We start from the raw sequence: 19,912 nt of genomic DNA on the forward strand, positions 1-19,912 counted from the left end.
GCAGCTGAATTGGTTCTTTGAATCTAAATCCAAAGTTGAGGCTGGAATCAGGACTACATAAAATTCCATTATGTGGAGATAATAAAAAACCTCAGTGCTGCTCCCTGATACGGGGAGCTGAAGGAAGTAGAAGTAGGAGATTAGCAAGAAACAATGAAGCCGAAGTCTATAAGCATCTGTGACCTGGAAACGGGGGGGATAATAGGGACATTTGGAAGGAATGCTTATTTCTTTGCTTAGGGAAATGATTGACATGAAAGTTCTGTCTAGAGTTTGCTTCAACTTAGAATTTACCTCACCATAGTAGAAAGTGATTGTACACTTGAATTGACTCTGTGCTATGAAGCTGTTCTGGTTGTGGAAGTTGGAACTGAAAGGCCAGGCTGTGAAAATCCATTATGATAACAGGCCACTTACTCTAGATTTCAGGCAACCAAAAGTTAAAGAAGGTCTGGAGTTCACTGATAGGTTTTTGCTTAACTACTCAATCCCCACCACTTAACTCACACATGGTCGTCGTTCAGTGAATATTTATGAATGCATGCATAGAATCAATTGGTGAGTGAATGAATGATTCTAGTCAGGAGACTTTACTTAATAAACTGTGGTATGTGTGAGCATTCATTGTTGGCTAAATAATATATGCATCTTTGTGTAGAAATTACAAATTAGATCACTAAACTAATAATAAGATAAGACATTTTCATTGCCATTTTGGTTTTTGGTTTTTTTTTTTTAAGATTTTTTTATTTATTCATTCGAGATACAGAGATAGAGCATGAGCAGGGAGAGAGGGAGAGGGAGAAGCAGGCTCCCCGCTGAGCCAGGAGCCCGATGTGGGGCTTGATCCCAGGACCCCGGGATCATGACCTGAGCTGAAGGCAAACGCTCAACCATCTGAGCCACCCAGGCGCCCCTTCATTGCCATTTTGAAAACATTTTTTTCATTTTTTACCTCATTCATAGCTAGATTGGAGATGGCAAGAATATCAGTTTTTTAAAGCTTAATGAATGCTAAGTATTTACTTATGTAACTTCTAACATTAAAAATGGACCATTCCAAAAACAAAAGGTTAAGTTTTGTTTCATGTACAAGAATAGTGCCAAAACTATTAAAAATTTTTCACCCATTGATGTCCTAAGTACTTCTGGTTTTTTTGTAACATGGTGAATTCTTTGATAGATTCATGGGACGAATGATAATAACTCAACAAATGGAAGAAATTGTAAGGTAAGAATAATTTGCATTGTCCAAATACTATTATGTGAGAATTGTATTGGGGAGGGACTAAAATCAAGTTAAAGAGAGATTAGGTAAGTAAGCAGCACATTATGGAAAAGGGTTAATTTAAAAGCATTTAACATTTCATCCTCTAATAATTTGTAGCAGGAATGAGTAAGGACAAAAAAATCCCATGAAATGATATCAAAATAGTTCAGTAAGATTATTTGTGTACTTGTATTTCTTTTTCTGGTGGTATTAGGTAGTAACATAAAAGGAAACAGCCATTCTTATTGAAGTTCTTACACATTTAAACCACCACACTTAAAGTTTAGAATACAAAAAACGTTTTATATAATGTGTGACCAGTATAAATGTCATATTTAGTGGCCAATTTAGAACCTCTTATTTACTCCTCTGATTAGTTTTTTGTTTAGTTGGTTGTTTTGGTGTGTTTGCCTTCAATATTCAGGTTAATTTCTGGTTCCTGCATGAAAGGCTTTGAGTTATTTCAGAAATGTGTTGATATGATGAGATTATATTGTTACTCATGACCACAAAGCCAAATCAAGAATAAATCTTGGAATCAGCCCTTGAACTTCTAGTCCAATTAGCATTCCACCTCTTTTCTGGAGATGTGTTCAGTTAATACAGGCTGCATGAAATAAGTCACTAACATGAAGAATTGAGCATTTTTGAAATGAAGTTCTCAAAACAAGCCACCAAAAATATCATGATACTTCAGCACCAATTCACATTTTTAATAAACATTAACATAGGAGCACATTCAGTAAACTCCTTAACAAAGTCTTTGTAAGTGTAGGACCCCCTGCTGAATAACTATGACTAGGTTTTATTTTGATTTCTAGAGTGACATAGTGGAATATATATGTGGATACTAATCTGAATTTCATTAAGATATTGTGGCTGGTAAAGCAAAAGATCAATTATGTTACCCAGCACCTGAAATGGTTAAAAAGATTAGCCATGTTCTTTGCTAAAGCAACCTGAGTGAACTGATGAATTATCTTTTAATTTGAAAGCTTTCTATCATTATATCCCAATTTTATATATCAATGTGAGCTCAAAGTTTTTCTGTTCATTGTTGGAACCAACACCAAGTGAAAAAGCTATTTTATGCCTCCTGAATAATTGATTTTGGAATATCCATGGAGTGTGCTCTAAATATGACTATCTAATAAAACCATACTTGTTAACCATGTCCCAAATACGTGATCCTCCTTGGTTCATTTGGATTTGTAGATGTCTTCAGAATTAGTTCAGATTCTGTTTGATTTTGGTAACTGTATATGTATGTTTCAGAAAAACATAAGGAATATCAACAAAACTAAGGCTTTTTTACTTATCCATAACAGTCTTATCATTTTGCTATCACTAAGAAAATACAATTTCCTTTCTAGTTATTCTTTCTCGTTTTGTATCTCCTTTATGGAGAGAAATTCAAACAGCAAGAAGACTTGTGCTCCAAGGAGTATGCAATGCAAGTAGTCAAGTTGTAGTGTAGATCTTGCCTAAAGTATTAACTCACTTACTACATTATGTTTTATTATCCAGTGTAATTTTAATTATGAAGAATTGATGCATTTATATACAAATCATACTATAATTCATATTTACATTGCATTTTAATTCTTTATTTTCCATTTAAAAACTTTAATTTTGCACAAAAATTTTAAATTTCATTATGTTAAACATTTTTAAATCATTGGTTAATCTTTTGTTGTGTTTTATGTTTAAAAATCTTGCAGCTGATGGCTTTGTCAGTTTATTTATCGGTGTAGTCTTATTTCTGAGCCACTGATCTTAAAGTGCCTGAAATGCTAAAGCAGATAATTGTTGTTATGGTCACTAACATCATAATTGACCTAAACAGCTTTATAGTAACCAAGATTTTGGTTTTATATGGAAGCAGTGTTGTAACTGTAGCTTAGGGATTTTCTGCTGAAGATGCCATTTTAGAATTTAATTTAATTTTTAATATATTCAATGCTTTTTTTTTTTTTTCTCCCTAGACCTCTGGGGCCGGAGAGTCTCTTGCTTCGTGGAGCCAGGTTAAAAAACACAAAAGAAATTTTTGGTTTGTATATATTGAAAAAAAAATTTTTTTTAAGATTTTATTTATTTGAGAGAGAGAGTGAGCACTTGCAGGGGGAGGAGCAGAGGAGCGGAAGAAACAGACTCCCCACTGGGCAGGGAGCCCAATGTGGGACTCAGTCCCAGGGCCCTGGGATCATGACCTGAGCCAAAGGCAGATGCTTAACCGACTGAGCCACCCAGGCTCCCTATATTGAAAATTTTTAATTATAGATTCATGTTGATGCTTTATATAAAGTATTTCTTTTTGAAAGAGAGAGAATGCACACAAGTGGGGGTGGGTAGGCAGAGGGAGAGGGAGAGAGTCTTAAGCAGGCTCCATGCCCAACACAGAGCCTGACACCAGGCTCGATCTCACAACCCTGAAATCATGACCTGAGCTGAAAACAAGAGTTGGACACTCAACTGACTGAGCCACCCGGGTGCCCCTATATGAAGTATTTTTTAAAGCATAGCATTTGTGGTCTTTTGGTTGGATAATTTACTTAGTCAAATGTCTGTAATAATTTTCTTGCAAAGACTGTGTTAATAAAATTTTGTATTGTATTTTTTTGTTGTTAATCCCTATTTTTTAATAGTAGACTAGAACCTTGCTCTTTTGTGGATACTTGTGAAGCACTGCTAAGAAGATAATTCTGATTTTAATGGTGGTATTTAATGGCAGGTATTATTGGAATGTATACTGACTGGATCAAAAGGATGAATAAATAGTGTTCTAGTGTTGGAGATCTAAATAATTCACATGTTCTGAGTCAACTCTAGGCACATTGTGAAGTCCTGATAACCTTTAGCTGTCAGCTAGCTCCTCCCATTTTAGGAATGGCCTTTCATATACTGCCCAGCCTGTTATTCACTGAATGCTTACAGCTTTTGAGGTTCTCTTCTTCATTCTCTTCTTTCCTATTAACTGTGCTATATTTTATTTCTCAGTATGAGGCTCTCTGATAAAGATATGTATATCCTTTAAAAAGCAGAAAACAGCAAGTATTGGTGAGGTTGTAGAGAATTTGGAATCCTCATACAGTGCTGTGGGAGTATAAAATGTCACAGCCGCTATGAACAATAGTGTGGCAGTTCCTCAATAAGTTAAACCTAGAATTGTTGTATGGCCCAGCAATTCTACATATGATCCAGCAGTTCTACTCCTAGGTATATAACCAAAAGAATTGAAAGTAAGTGTTCAAAGACTTGTACAGGATGTTCATAGCAGCACTCTTCAATAGCCAAAGGGTAGAAACTGCCCAAATATCCCATCAACTAATGAATGGATAAACAAAGTGTAAGATGCCTATATAATGAAATATTATTCACCCATAAAAAAGAAGTACTAGTGCATGCTATGACATGGATAAACATTGAAAACATGCTGAGTGAAAGAAGCCAGACATAAAAAGCTACATATTGTATGATTCCATTTACTTGGAATACCCAGAATAGGCAAGTTTATAGAGACAGAAAGTAGATTTGTGGTTCCCAGGGGCTGGGGAGTGGAGGGGAATGGGGAATGATTGCTTAATGGGAACAGGCTTTTCTTTGAGGGTGATAAAAATGTCAAGTTAGTGAGGGTTGTACAACATTGAGATTGTACTAAGGGCCACCAAATTGTGCACTTTAAGATGAATAAAATGATAAACTGTATGTAATGTATATTATAGTTAAAAAAAAAAAAAAAAAAACCATCATGTTCTGATGGCCAAAGCCAGAAAACATCTCCAGGGCTTTTAGACCCTCTCATGCAATGCTGTATTTTAACACATCCCTCTAGCAGGAACACCTTTCACATTCTTAAAATAAAACGTATATTTGAATGCCTTTAGCTGAGTTCTGCTGTTGTCACCTCAGCCCCACCTGTCTGTTGCATATCATTCTGGCTGATTGCTCCCATTTCTGTAATTTCAGTGCGCTTTGTCATCTGAGTTATAATCCCTGCCTCTAAAGAATACTGGTGAAAAGTCTAGGACAAATCTTTAGAAAGAGAGCATGATGAATCCTACACTGCTTCTCAGACTTCACTCTTTAAAGATGGGTGTGAATACTTACTGATCATCTCTTTGTTTCTAGGCATTTTGCTATTTTGTCATAACAAATCTCACAATAATTCTGAGGGATTTTTTCCTATTTAAAGATGGGGAAATTGAGACTTAGATTAAATAACTTGCCCAAGGACCCAGAACTAGTAAGTGGCAGAGGTAGCACTCTAAGGTCTAACTCCAAAGTTTTTTATAAAGCTGGTCTTAACTAATTTCATTCACTCCCCAATTTTAGACCGTTATTACTGTCATTCTTGCTTATCTCAGTCATTCATATAGGCACACATTTTTAAAATAATACTTTCCTTTTGTTTATTTCATTTACTGACAGATTTCCATATTATCTCTCCAGTGGTAGAAAATTATGTCTTGACCCCAGTTTCTGGCATTCAGGGCCTTTCAAATTCTGACTGCATTCCATTGTTCAAAGTGCTTTTCCATTTCTGTCTTCGTTAACAGTGTTTACTCTATTTATAATAGCCTTCCCTGCTATGTTTACCTTTCCAAATCCTTTTCCTCCATCACTTTCAACTCTAATAATATCTCTTTCATTCAGATATATTAATTATAACTCAGAAACAGAACCCTCGTGCCTTTCCCATCCAGCAGGTTGAGTGACTGGAGTTCCCCAAAATTGGACTTGGAAAGCCTTTTAAAAACTCCAAAAAGATTTAAAGGCAAATTGTAACAATAATACATTTCCTTTCATGCTAGTGAGTAAACCTCTCTTTTGAAATATGCCAGTGGATTATTTTAAAGAACTGTTTTGTTTTGCAGGAGTTGCTATCTACACTGGAATGGAAACTAAGATGGCATTAAATTACAAGAGCAAGTCACAGAAACGATCTGCAGTAGAGAAGTAAGAAAACTATTTTCATTTACTTACACATGAATATGTATTATTCATACATGTTTAAAATACTATATTTATAAAAATATATATCAGTCAACAAAAGGTGGTATCCTTGAGAATAGAGATGTATACATGTAGCGTTTTGCACAATGTTTGGCCTATAGTAGGTGTTACATTATGACTTTAAAATAAATACTATTGGATAATACCAGAATCACTTGGTAAGACTAACCCTCCTGCAGATAGCAATTATAAAACCTGGACAAATTTTTTTTTACATAAACAAGTATTTGAAAATACAAGAGAGTGACACAAAGGAGACAAAAAATGGCAGAGTCTACTCCTGAAAGGTGGCAGGAGCAAGGGGAAAGATTTAAGAGTGCAGATTTTTGCCTGAAGGCATTCCCCAATTCATGTGCTGCATAGGGCATCAGAGAGCCTGATCTTTACAAGATTTAAGTGCTAGAGGAGGTTTAAAGCTGGAAGAACAGCTAGACAGAGGAAAACCAGGTAAGGGAGGGAGCCACAGAAGGGAATGAACTCCGAGACCTGCACATAAATTATGCCCAAATCTTTGGCTGACTGTTGGAACTATACATGTGCATAGGAGACTCCAGTGGGCTTGACAGAAAAACAGTATCAGAAAGCTGAAAGAACAGAACATTTTGCTGTTGCCTGTTGCAGTGGAGATAGACTTTGATATTTGAGCCTAGCCAAGTCAACTTCTGCTAAAATGAAAATCAGCACTCTTCTGAGGAACGTAAAAGAGTACAGAATCTGTACAACCAATTATTTATAAAATCCAATAATGTAATCAAAAATAAGTAGACCTGTAAAGAAAATGTAACTTGTTTTTAAGAGAAAAAGCATTCATTAGAAACTGTCACCATAACGTTCTGTATCTTGCAGTTGGCAGGCAAGGTCTATAGAGCAGATACTGTAAGTATTTTCAAGGGACTAAAGGAAGATGTGAATAAACATGTAAAATATCAGCAAAGAAATGGAAACTACAGAAAACAATATGGAGTTTCCTCAAAAAGTTAAAAATAGAACTGCCCTATGATCCAGCAATTGCACTACTAGGTATTTACCCAAAGGATACAAAATTACTGATTTGAAGGGATACATACACCCTGATGTTTATAGCAGCATTATCAACAATAGGCCAAATTATGGGAAGAGCCCAAATGTCCATCAGCTGATGGATGGATAAAGAAGAAGTGGTATATATACACAATTGAATATTACTCAGCCATAAAAAAGAATGAAATCTTGCCATTTGCAACGATGAGGATGGAGCTAGAGAGTAATATGCTAAGCGAAATAAGAGAAAGACAAATACCATATGATTTCACTCATATGTGGAATTTAAGAAACAAAACAAATGAACACGGTGGGGGGGGGGGCAAGAGGCAAAGCAAGAAACAGACTCTTAAGTATAGAGAACAAACTGATGGTTACCAGAGGGGAGGTGGGCAGGGGATGGGTTAAATAGGTGATGGCAATTAAGAAGGGCACTTGTGGTGAGCACTGGGTGTTGTATGTGGGTGATGAATCACTAAATTCTATACCTGAAGCTAGTGTTCCACTGTATGTTAACTAACTAGAATTTAAATAAAAAACTTGGGGGAAGAAATGGAACTATAAAAAAAAATTCAGTGGATATTCTTGCACTGAAAATATAATTGCTGAAATGTAAGTGCCACTAGATGGGCCCAACACCAGATGGAAGAAGGCAGAAGAAATTGTCAGTGAATTTAAAAAAGCAATAGAAATTATTCAGTCTGAAGACCAGGGAGAAAAATGATTGAAGAAAAATGAACAGAGTTTCAGAGCCATGTGAGACAATACTAAGCTATCTATCTAATTGAGTCCAAAAGAGGAGAGAGTAAAAGGGGCAGAATAAAACTATTTGAAAAAATAATAATTGAAAATCTCTAAAATTTAAGAAAAAACAGAGTGGTAATTTAAATCCAACAAATCAAAATTTGTGGACTCAAGGCAAAGCCTAAGTTGAAGAGAAATTTCTAGCTATAAATTATATATATAAAAGGAAGGAAAGCTTCAAATCAGTCATCTAAGTTTCTGCCTTATGAAGCTAAAGAAAGAGGAGCAATTTGACCTAATCAGAGAAGAGAGAGAACAAATATTAAAGATGTGAACTGAAACCAATAGAATAGAAAACAAATAATAGACAAAATTAACAAAGCCAAAACTTGGTTCTTTGGAAATATTAACAAAATTGGTAAATCTCTACCTAGATTAAGGGATTAAGGGGAAAAAAGAAGTGGTAGGAGAGAAAACTACAAAATTACCAACATCAGGGATGAAAGAGAGGATATCAGTACAGATCCTATCTACTGTGGTCACTTTATCCACAGGTAAAGAAATATTGTGAACAACTTTATGTAACTATGTTTTTCAACTTAGATGAAATGGATAAATTCTTTGAAAATACAACTTAAAACAGTTGATACAGGATGAAACAGAAAGTCTAGATAGCCCTATTATCTATCAGAGATTTATTTTTTACAAAAATGGTCCACACCAAAGGATAGTCTCTTCAACACACAGTGCTGGAACAATTGGATGTCCATATGCCAGAAACCAAACTTTAACCCTTACCTCCCACCATATACAAAAACCAACTCAGGGGCACCTGGGTGGCTCAGTCAGTTAAGTGTTCGAGTCTTGGTTTCAGCTCAAGTCATGATGTCAGAGTTGTGAGATGGAGCACCGCATGCTGAGTGCGGAGCCCCCTTGAGACTCTCTCCCTCTCCCCACTGCTCTCTCTGTCTCTCTCATTCTCTCTCAAATAGATAAATAAATCTTTAAAAACAAACAAAAAACTAGCTCAAAATGTAAGACCTAAACATAAAAACTTCATCTATAAAACATGGGAGAAAATATTTGTGACCTTGGGTTAAGGAAAGATTTCTTAGATAAGAAACATACAAAAAAGGAATCAAAAACAAAACCAAAATTTGATAAATTAAACTTCATCAAAATTAAAACTTCAGCACACCTGAAGCTAATATAACACTATGTCACTGTTTAAAAAATAATAAAACTTCTACATTTCCAAAAGACACTGCTAAAAAAAGAAAATGAAGAGAAGCCACAGATTAGGAAAAATATTTACAAAGCACATATTTTGTAAGGACTCATCTCCAGAACATGCATGCATTTTCACCACTTCTTTTAAACATTATCCTAGAAGCCTTTCTCAGTGCCACAAGACAAAGAAATAAAAGGCATAAGTACTGGAAAATTGTCCTTACCAGAGGACACATGATTTTTCACGGAGACAGTTGTACACATTCAACAACAAAACTATTAGGATTAATAAGTGAGATTTAGCAAGGTCAAAACTACAAAACATGGTGAGAGATGTTTATTTAATGGAGAAATCACATTAATAGATTGGCAGGCTCAGCACTGTTAAGCTGTAGTTGATGTGAAGATTCTTTCAATACTAATTAAAATCCCAGCACGCTTTTTTGTAGTAATTGACAAGATGATTCCAAAATACATATCCGGGGTGCCTGGGTGGCTCAGTCTGTTAGACATCTGACTCTTGATTTTTGGCCTGGGTCATGGTCTCGGGGTCGTGGGATCAAGTCCTGCCTCAGGCTTCATGGTTAGCACAGAGTGTGCTTAAGATTCTCCCTCTCCCACTTGTGCTGTCTCTCTCCCTCTCTCTAAAATAAATAAAATCTTTAAATAAATTAATTAATTAATTAATTAATTAATTAATTTAATGCATATTGAAATGTAGTAGCCCAAATGCATATGTAGAATGAATGAAGAAAACAGTCTCTTAAAAAAGCTGGAGAATTAAAAAAAAAAAAAAAAAAAAGCTGGAGAATTTATATTATCTGACTTTAAGACAATATAAAGCTACAGTAAATGTAGTACGGTATTAGCAAAAAAGATTTTTCAGTGGAGTTGAGAAATAGATCCATTTATACATGGTCAGTTGATTTTCAGCCAAAGCATTAAGTAAATTCAGTGAAGAAAATGATAGTCTTTTCAATAAATGATGTAACAATAATTGGATATCCATATGGGAAAAAAAATAATAACCCTCAATTCCTACCTCATATCATACACTAAAAAGTTTTTGAAGATGGGTCATATACCTAAGTGTAAAGGCTAAAACTATAAAACTTTTAGAAGAAAACTTAGGAAGAAATCTTCACAACCTGGGGATAGGTAAATATTTCCTAGGACACAAAACCAATAACCACAAAAGAAAAAATTGGTTAACTGTACTTCCTCAAAATTCAAAACTTCTCACACTACACAGTTAAGGAAATGAACAGGGAAGCCACAAACTGAAAGACTATGTTCATAAAACATGTATCTGACAAAGAACTTGTATCCAGAATATATAATGAGCTCATATGTCTATAATATGTCTATAATAAAAAGAAAAACAATGCAATGAAAAACATGGATATAAGACTGGAGCAGAGAAATTTTCACATAGAAAATACACAGATGGCAAATAAACATACAAAAAAGTGTACAACATCATTAGTCATGAGAGAGATACAAATTAAAACTACAAAGAGATACATACCAATATATACTTAGTGGAATGGCAAAAATTAAAAAGCTTAAAAGTTCCAAGTATTGGCAAGGATATGGAGCAGCTGGAACCCTTAATTCTAAATAATCAATGGGTCAAAGAGGAAATCTGAAAGAACATCTTTTTTAAATATCCAGAAGTTAATGAAAATACAGTATCAAATTTTATGGGATGAAGCTAAAGCACTACTGAGAAGGAAATTTATAGCACTTGTATTAGGGTTTTCCAGAGAAACAGAACCAGTAGGATATATATGGGCATATGTAAGAGGAGACTTATTATAGGAGTTGGCTCACGTGGTTGTAGAGACCACGAAGTCCCACAGTCTGCCATCTACAAGCTGGAGAACGAGGAAAGCTGATGGCATAATGCAGTCAGCATCCAAAGGCCTGAGAACCAGGGAGCTGGCCACTGATAAAAAACCTGGAGCTCTGATGTCCCAGCTCAAGAAAAGAGAAAAAAATTGTCTTTTTTATTTCATTTGGGTCCTCAATGATGATACCCACCTACATTGGTGAGGGCATGTCTCTCTACTAAGTCTTTTGAATCAAATACTATTCTCTTTCAGAAACACCCTCATAGACACACCCCAAAATAATATTTTACCAGCTGTATGGGCATTGCTTAACCCGGTCAACTTGACACATAAGATTAACTATCACAGAACTAAATACTTACATTAGAAACGCCAGGGGTGTCTGGATGGCTCAGTTGGTTAAGCATCTGACTCTTGATTTCAGCTCAGGTCATGATCTCAGGGTTCTGGGATCGAGCCCCACGGCAGGCTCTGCAGTCAGCGGGGAGTCTGCTTGAGGATTCTCTCCCTTTGCCCCTCCTGCTGCTCCCACTTGCTGTCTCTCTAAAATAAATAAATAAGTCTTAAAAAAAAAAAAGAAAAGAAACACCAAGGACAGAAACTGAGATTAAAAACAATACCATTTGCAATCATTCTCAAAAAAGGAAATACCTAGTTGTACATCTAACAAAATACATACAGGATCTGTGTGCTGAAAATTACAAAATGCTGATGAAAGAATCAGAGATGTAATGTTAAGCTTGCCTAGCGAAATACTACAATACCAAGCTTGCCTGGTGAAAAGAATAGGGATTCTAAAGTTAATTCCTGACTTGTGTGATTTTGGTAAATTTATAGAATGATTTTTGGGCTTTGATCTTCATCATTAAAAAGGATGTGATCTCACAGAGGTTTTACAAAGATTAGACAACTTAGTGGATGTAACAAAGTTTTGTAAAATCTTAATACTACACAAATGTTAGTTATATTTACACTTAAAATTACCTGAAGGGGCGCCTGGGTGGCTCAGTTGGTTAAGCGACTGCCTTCGGCTCAGGTCATGATCCTGGAGTCCCGGGATCAAGTCCCGCATCGGGCTCCCTGCTCGGCAGGGAGTCTGCTTCTCCCTCTGACCCTCCTCCCTCTCATGCTCTCTGTCTCTCATTCTCTCTGTCTCAAATAAATAAATAAATAAATAAATCTTAAAAAAATAAAATAAAAATAAAATAAAATTACCTGAAAATGTTAAAAAATTTTAGAATAATTATGGAGAGAATAACTGGTCAAAGCTGTCATTTACTGGAAGCATTTTGAACAGTAATATAACTAATTCAAATAGGCTTATAATCCTATGTATTGGTTATTTTATCACTGGTGAATAGATTCTGTTGAATGGTCATTTCTTAAAATACGAAGACTGTTTCCTTTATTTTTTTTTTAAATTGTATTATGTTACGTTAATCATCATACATTACATCATTAGTTTTATTGTAGTGTTCCATGATTCACTGTTTGCGTATAACACCCAGTGCTCCATTCAGTACGTGCCCTCTTTATTTTTTTTTATTTTTATTCATTTTTTATTTTTTATTGTTATGTTAATCACCATACATTACATCATTAGTTTTAGATGTAGTGTTCCATGATTCATTGTTTGTGCATAACACCCAGTGCTCCATGCAGAATGTGCCCTCTTTAATACCCATCACCAGGCTAACCCATCCCCTCACCCCCCTTCCCTCTAGAACCCTCAGTTTGTTTCTCAGAGTCCATAGTCTCTCATGGTTCGTCTCCCTCTCTGATTTCCCCCCCTTCATTTTACCTTTCCTACTATCTTCTTTTTTTTAACATATAATGTATTATTTGTTTCGGAGGTACAGGTCTGTGATTCAACAGTCTTACACACTTCACAGCGCTCACCATAGCACATACCCTCCGCAATGTCTATCACCCAGCCACCCATCCCTCCCACCCCCACCACTCCAGCAACCCTCAGTTTGTTTCCTGAGATTAAGAATTCCTCGTATCAGTGAGATCATATGATACATGTCTTTCTCTGATTGACTTATTTCGCTCAGCGTAATACTCTCCAATTCCGTCCACATCATTGCAAATGGCAAGATTTCATTCCCTTTTATGGCTGCATAATATTCCATTGTGTATATATATCACATCTTCTTTATCCATTCATCTGTTGATGGACATCTTGGCTCTTTCCATAGTTTGGCTATTGTGGACATTGCTGCTATAAACATCGGGGTGCATGTACCCCTTCGGACCACTACATTTGTATCTTTGGGGTAAATACCCAGTAGTGCAATTGCTGGGTCATATGGTAGCTCTATTTTCAACTTTTTGAGGAACCTCCATACTGTTTTCCAGAGTGGCTGCACCAGCTTGCATTCCCACCAACAGTGTAGGAGGGTTCCCCTTTCTCCGTATCCCTGCCAACATCTGTCGTTTCCTGACTTGTTAATTTTAGCCATTCTGACTGGTGTGAAGTGGTATCTCATTGAGGTTTTGATTTGGATTTCCCTAATGCTGATCGATGTTGAGCACTTTTTCATGTGTCTGTTGGCCATTTGGATAAGACTGTTTCCTTTAAGTAGCTACCATGACATCTTATATATTTTTATTTCTTACTTAATACCTGTATAAAATTTCCAGGCAGATGAATATAGTAACACAAAATTGACATGTTTTATATTCTTTTTTTTTCCTCATTTCAGGTCAATGAATACATTTTTGATAATTTATCTAATAATCCTTATTTCTGAAGCCATCATCAGTACTATCTTGAAGTATACATGGCAAGCTGAAGAAAAATGGGATGAACCTTGGTATAACCAAAAAACAGAACATCAAAGAAATAGTAGTAAGGTATTTTATGGTGTTCTTGACTCTGCTGGAAAGGAAACTTTATTCTTTGGCAGTTACTGATTCGATAGTGACTTTTGATAGGAGTGACCACTATAATCTCCTAAAACCATTACTACTGAAAGGTGACAAAAAGACACTGTAAGTGAAGAGTGGCCAGCATGTTTATCCTGGTATGCTTTTTGCATTTTAGGGCATAAGCAATTGTATTCCGTATGGCATGACTTGAATAGTTACAAGAGATCACAAAAATTTAAATCATCTATAATGGCATTCCCCTTCAAAACTACAAATTCAGTTTTTTATTCCTTTTACTGTGTGTTATAAAGTGAATGAAAAAAGTAAGTTGATTTTCAGTTCTGTCAGAATAATTCAAGGAGTCTGTCAGTCTATTGATGGTATGAAGTAATAACACAAAATATGTCATATTAAGTTTTAAACTGAATAAATGGACTACCAGGAAAATTTAACCTGCAATTTTGGTAAATAATTATTCCCCAGATTTCACATTAGATTAAAATACAAGTATTGGAAGATAGATGTGGATCTCAAGAAACCACAAAGCAGATCGCAGAACATATTTTCCATATCATTCGTAATTAGGTATTTTACCTTTCACAGAATACACGTTAAAATGTGATACTGCTATGCTATTGAAGTAAGCTCTTACTATATAATCTGTAAGTGTTTTCATTGCCAGCAGTTCTGGTCTAGCAGTTTTTAAAATAGTTTTTTTAAGTTGCAGTAAATTTTTAGTTATCTGTGATTTCGAAGGGTGGAAATGGAATGGTAAGTATACTGCAGGGGTTACAATTATAATTTTTTTTTTTTTTTTTTTTGCTTAAGGTTGTTTCAGTCACACCAGGCTTTTTGGTAGCTTCTGAAAAGTAACAAGTAGTTCAAATTTAACCTTTTCTTCTTTTACTTTGTTCAAGATTCTAATGAACAATAAAACGAACAAAAGAAATGTATTAAAGAAACAATTCAAAAAATGAATTTCAATTCATGAGACTTCTGCTTCAGAATATAGTTGATGGTCTGTTTAGACATGAAACTTTCTCCTAATGTTCTTCAGTATTACTAAGGAAATTCTCGTATGTTTTCTCTTATCAAACAATCATTTTTCTCCCTAGATTCTGAGATTCATTTCAGACTTCCTTGCTTTTTTGGTACTCTACAATTTCATCATTCCAATTTCATTATATGTGACAGTCGAAATGCAGAAATTTCTTGGGTCATTTTTTATTGGCTGGGATCTTGATCTCTATCATGAAGAATCAGGTCAGAAAGCTCAAGTCAATACTTCTGATCTGAATGAAGAGCTTGGACAGGTAAAAGGATCTTTTTATTGTGTTTTTCTAATTTGTTATCTTTCTTGAAACAGTCCATGTACAAAGAATAATATTATGTACAAAGAAAAATGTTATGAGGCTTATACCAAAAAATAGCCCTACTTCCCTCCACACCTAACTCTTGTTTCCCATTTTTATTATTTTTTAAAGATTTTATTTATTTATTAGAGAGAGCGAGCAGGGGGGAAGGGGAGAGGGAGAGGAGAAGCAGGCTCCTCGCTGAGAAGGAACCAGACATGGGGCTCGATCCCAGAACCCTGAGATCGTGACCTGAGCCGAAGGCAGATGCTTAACCGACTGAGCCACCCAGGCACCCTTGTTTCCCATTTTTAAACCTGAAATAGTTTCTTCCATTAGTTAGCATTATATAGTATTCTTTCTTGATTTTTAAATTTTAGACATTTATTATGGGATATAAAGATACAATCTTATGCTACTGTTTTATATATACATACCCAGATATATACTCACTTAGCCTCCCCATAACCCCCTAATATTTTTATATCACAATTAGAGATTTAATAAATATTTATTGACATTATTTTGACTCTTTTAGTATTGCTCATTAATTTCAAGTTCTTTAAGTGTGCCCTATGATACTATAATTACATTTTCTTTTTTATATATTATTTTCCCTAGAATTAATTGCTCTGTTTTTTCATGCTTAATTGCACAAACAAGTTTCTGATGAATATATGAAACATCTCTCTACATATTGAAACACATGAGGTAATTTAGGATTTCCTTTCCTTTTCTCTCTCTTCTTTTGGTGGCAGCTTTTTTGGAGACTTTTGTCTTCTTCAGTATGGACTTATGTCTGGGCCTGCTTCTCAGCTGTCACCCAAGGACTTCCCTTTACTATCACCCTAGAAATTCCTTTGCTTTCCCCTGTTTTGGATCTCCTGGATCCTGTGTCAGCCCACCTAGGGCTTATTCTCTCATTTTGGTAGAACACATCTAATAACTTCCTGGAAAAGGATGCATGAGAGGAAAATATTTTGAGGCTTTGCATGGCTGAAAATATCTTTATTCCCTTTTTTTTTCTTTATTCCTTTTTTGTACTTGACTAATAATTTAGCTGTATAATGCATCCCAGGTTGGAAATTGTTTTCCTTCAAATTTTAAGAGCATTTCTCCATTTTTTTTCTAGCTTCCAGTGTTGCTGTTGAGAAATCCAGTGCCATTCTGATTCCCAGTTCTTTATGTGCGATCTATTATTTTATCTCTGGAAGTGTTTAAGATCTTTTCTTTATGTGATAATTCTGAAATTTCATGATGATATACCTTGGTGTGAGTTTTTTTTTCTTTCATTGGACAATGAGCTCTGTGAGCGATTTCAGTCTAAAAATATGTGTACTTCGATTCCAGGGATTTTTCTTATATTATTTCTTTGATAACATGTCTTTTTTTTTTAAGTTAGTATTTGGATATCTCAGATCATTTATCTTAATTCTCTAATTCTTTCTTTGACTTTCAATTTTCATTTACTTGTTTGTTTTTATAATTCTGGGAGAATTTGTCAACTTTATCTTTCTACCTAACTTTTGGTTTCTTTTATTTCTGTTGTAATTTTTTTTTTTTAAAGATTTTATTTATTTATCTGAGACAGAGCGAATGAGAGAGACAGAGAGCACATGAGAGGGGGGAGGGTCAGAGGGAGAAGCAGACTCCCTGCCGAGCAGGGAGCCCGATGCGGGACTCGATCCAGAAACTCCAGGATCATGACCTGAGCCGAAGGCAGTCGCTTAACCAAGTGAGCCACCCAGGCGCCCTCTGTTGTAATATTTTTAATTTCTTTTTTTTTTTTTAAGATTTTATTCATTTACTTGAGAGAGAGAAAGTGAGAGGGAGAGAGAGAGCACAAGAGGGGGGAGGGTCAGAGGGAGAAGCTGAGCAGGGAGCCCAATGTGGGGCTCGATCCCGGGACTCCAGGATCATGACCTGAGCTGAAGGCAGCCGCTTAACCAACTGAGCCACCCAGGCACTCCATATTTTTAGTTTCTAATATTCCATTATATCTGAATAGTCTTCTTTTAATTATATCTTATTCCTTTTCTTGAGTATGATCTATTCTTTTAGTTCTCTGAGGATATTAATGATGGTTATTTAAAGTTTTCTGTTCCCTGCATTTTCTGTTTGCTCCTAGTTCCTTTTTCAATACAGTCAGTTCTGCTGTAATGTGAAAAAGCAATCCTAAAAATTACTGTTCTATGTAAAATTCCTTAGTAAAAACCACAGGGCTAATGGGATTAGGAGTGCAACAAAAATTTTGTAACACATTTAAAATAAATTGTTAAGAATTACGTAAATACTGGGGTACCTGGGTGGCTCGGTCAGTTGGTTGTCCGACTCTTGATTTCTGCTCAGGTAATGATCTCAGAGTCCTGGGATCAGGCCCCACGTGGAGCTCCACACTGGTGGTGAGTCTGCTTGAGGATTCTCTCTTTCCCTCTCTCTGCCCCACCCTCCCCATTCACGTGCGCACCTGCATGCACTCACCCTCTCTCAAATAAATAAATCTTAAAAAAAAAAAAATACATAAATACTATAATATATGTGGCATTTTGTCTTGAAAAAGACCAGAAGGTTAATTGTGGAAGTGACCATCAGAGAAATGTTGCAACCTGTGTGTCATTGTGAACTACTGAAAGGAAGGTTATCGGAAAATAGAAGTGGATGGCTATGGCTTCTAACACCTGTGGTGACTTGAGGTGGCTGGTAGCTGTTTGAGATGTGTACATTTCATGTGTTCCTTGTGTGCAGTTTGCTGGTGTTTCTCACAGAGGAAATGGTGCATAACCAAATGCAAAGCCCACATTATGCTCAAATTGTTCCCTCATATATGAGTTACATTGTTATAGACTCATATTTTCAAGACAGTGTTATAGCAGAACTGACTGTAATTTTCTTTTAATTGTACCTTTCTTTTAAGGAGTAATCCTCAAATGAATGCTAATCTTTGGCTTTCCTTACAAGCTTAAAAATTTTCCCTAGGAAAGCCTCGCCATCCAGCTGTTTTTTTTTTGACATATTCCTAGTGTCAGTACTGGTCTTTCCTCAGTTTCCCCAGAGAAAATGACTACAGTTAATATCTCTGCTGCTTGTGATTGTTAGAGCCATCCAGTAGAAGTCTCCCTGTTTTTAGCATACTGTCAACACTTCTGTTTTCAGCTGTCTCAGACCTGTTTTCAGCTTTCCATGGGGCTCAGATTCCCTTTGGTTCAGTCCCTTTCTTAGAGAATAAACCTTCCAGCTGTTACTTAGATAGATGAAGGGCCGTCTCAGGTTTGCAAGTTATGAGGGGATTTCAGGTTTCAGACTGTTCCTGGTACCTTCATTTTCAGCCTCATCCTATACTTTCACATTCAGTAGTAGCTGGTACATCTACTTCCTGCGAGTTTTGGGGAAAGGGTTTCTCCCATTGCTAAGGTTTCATATTCTAAGTTTTGTTAAGTCACTTACCACTCATTCATCTCCTTTCCATCTTCCAAACTTGTCATATCTCCCTTTTCATGTTCTCATCTACCATTATTTTTGTTCTTTTTTTTTTCCTTTACTCTTATTTTAGTAAAGTCTCAAGAGGAACAGAGATAATTGTATTTGCTCAACCTACCATTTTTAACCAGAAGTTGATCCATTTATTTTTAGCATTTAAGAGACTTTAGTAATTTCTGCTAAATATTAATTCATGTCACATTTCTTTAATTATGTATCACCTATTCAAGGCCTAAAAACATAGCCTGTTTTTACTGCTTCTTTGAACACGGGTTTTTTTTCCCTTTTTTTCTTTCCTTTGACCTTTTCTATCCCAGTTTTCCCCTCTTCCTCTTTTCTTCATGTTAGAATATTGTTTTTCTGGAACCTCACACTGTTTGTGCATATACTCCTACTTGCTCTCTCTATAAGAAACTTTAAATGATAACTTTTTTAAATTTATAATTCATCTAAGTCTCTCTTTTTACTTTTAAGCCTGCAAGTATTTCATAATATGTTTATTGCCTCTATTCTTTTATCTATTTTTATACCAATGAAAGCTACTTTGTCATATTCTGTGTCCTTTCATTTCCATACTGTAGAAGAAACTGCTCTTATGATGGTGTATAGTGCCCTCTCTATAAGCCCTAAAGTTAAAAGTTAAAACTTGATTTTATATATTTTTTTATTTTTTTTAAGATTTTATTTATTTGGGGGGGGAGCAAAAAAAGGCAGAGGGAGAGGGAGAAGCAGACTCCCTGCTAAACAGGGAGCCTGATGTGGGGCTCAATCCCAGGACCCTGGGATCATGACCTGAGCCGAAGGCAGACGCTTAACCCACTGATCCACCCAGGTGCCCCTGTATACTTTTAAATATCAAAGTTAATTTCTTTTATTTATCTCTATCCTCTAAATTCTAAAGAGTCCTCCATGACTGATAGGTCTGTGTCTATTCTAATCATCTTTGAAATATTATTTCTCTCTGACTGCTGATATTTTATATCATAATTTTTTTATACCTTATTCTTATTATTATTCCTGATCTAAAAGTTTTTTATTAACTTGTATAGGTAAGTGACGTCTCTCTGTATCCATCTTTA

At 35.6% G+C, this 19,912-nt stretch overlaps 1 protein-coding gene across 1 annotated transcript in view; it reads left to right on the top strand.

Moving 5' to 3' along the window:
* The window catches only part of ATP11B (ATPase phospholipid transporting 11B (putative)), a 123,967-nt gene that overhangs the window by 41,747 nt on the left and 62,308 nt on the right, over positions 1-19,912 (top strand). The window contains exons 8-12 of the mRNA XM_034999654.1: positions 1,184-1,231; positions 3,256-3,320; positions 6,145-6,226; positions 13,839-13,989; positions 15,120-15,317. Of these exons, the coding sequence (XP_034855545.1) occupies positions 1,184-1,231; positions 3,256-3,320; positions 6,145-6,226; positions 13,839-13,989; positions 15,120-15,317 (544 nt within the window). The remainder of the gene's footprint in view (positions 1-1,183; positions 1,232-3,255; positions 3,321-6,144; positions 6,227-13,838; positions 13,990-15,119; positions 15,318-19,912) is intronic.

Source organism: Mirounga leonina, unplaced genomic scaffold (assembly GCF_011800145.1).
Source record: "Mirounga leonina isolate KUSES-001 unplaced genomic scaffold, KU_Mleo_1.0 Mir_115, whole genome shotgun sequence".
Lineage (NCBI taxonomy): Eukaryota > Metazoa > Chordata > Mammalia > Carnivora > Phocidae > Mirounga > Mirounga leonina.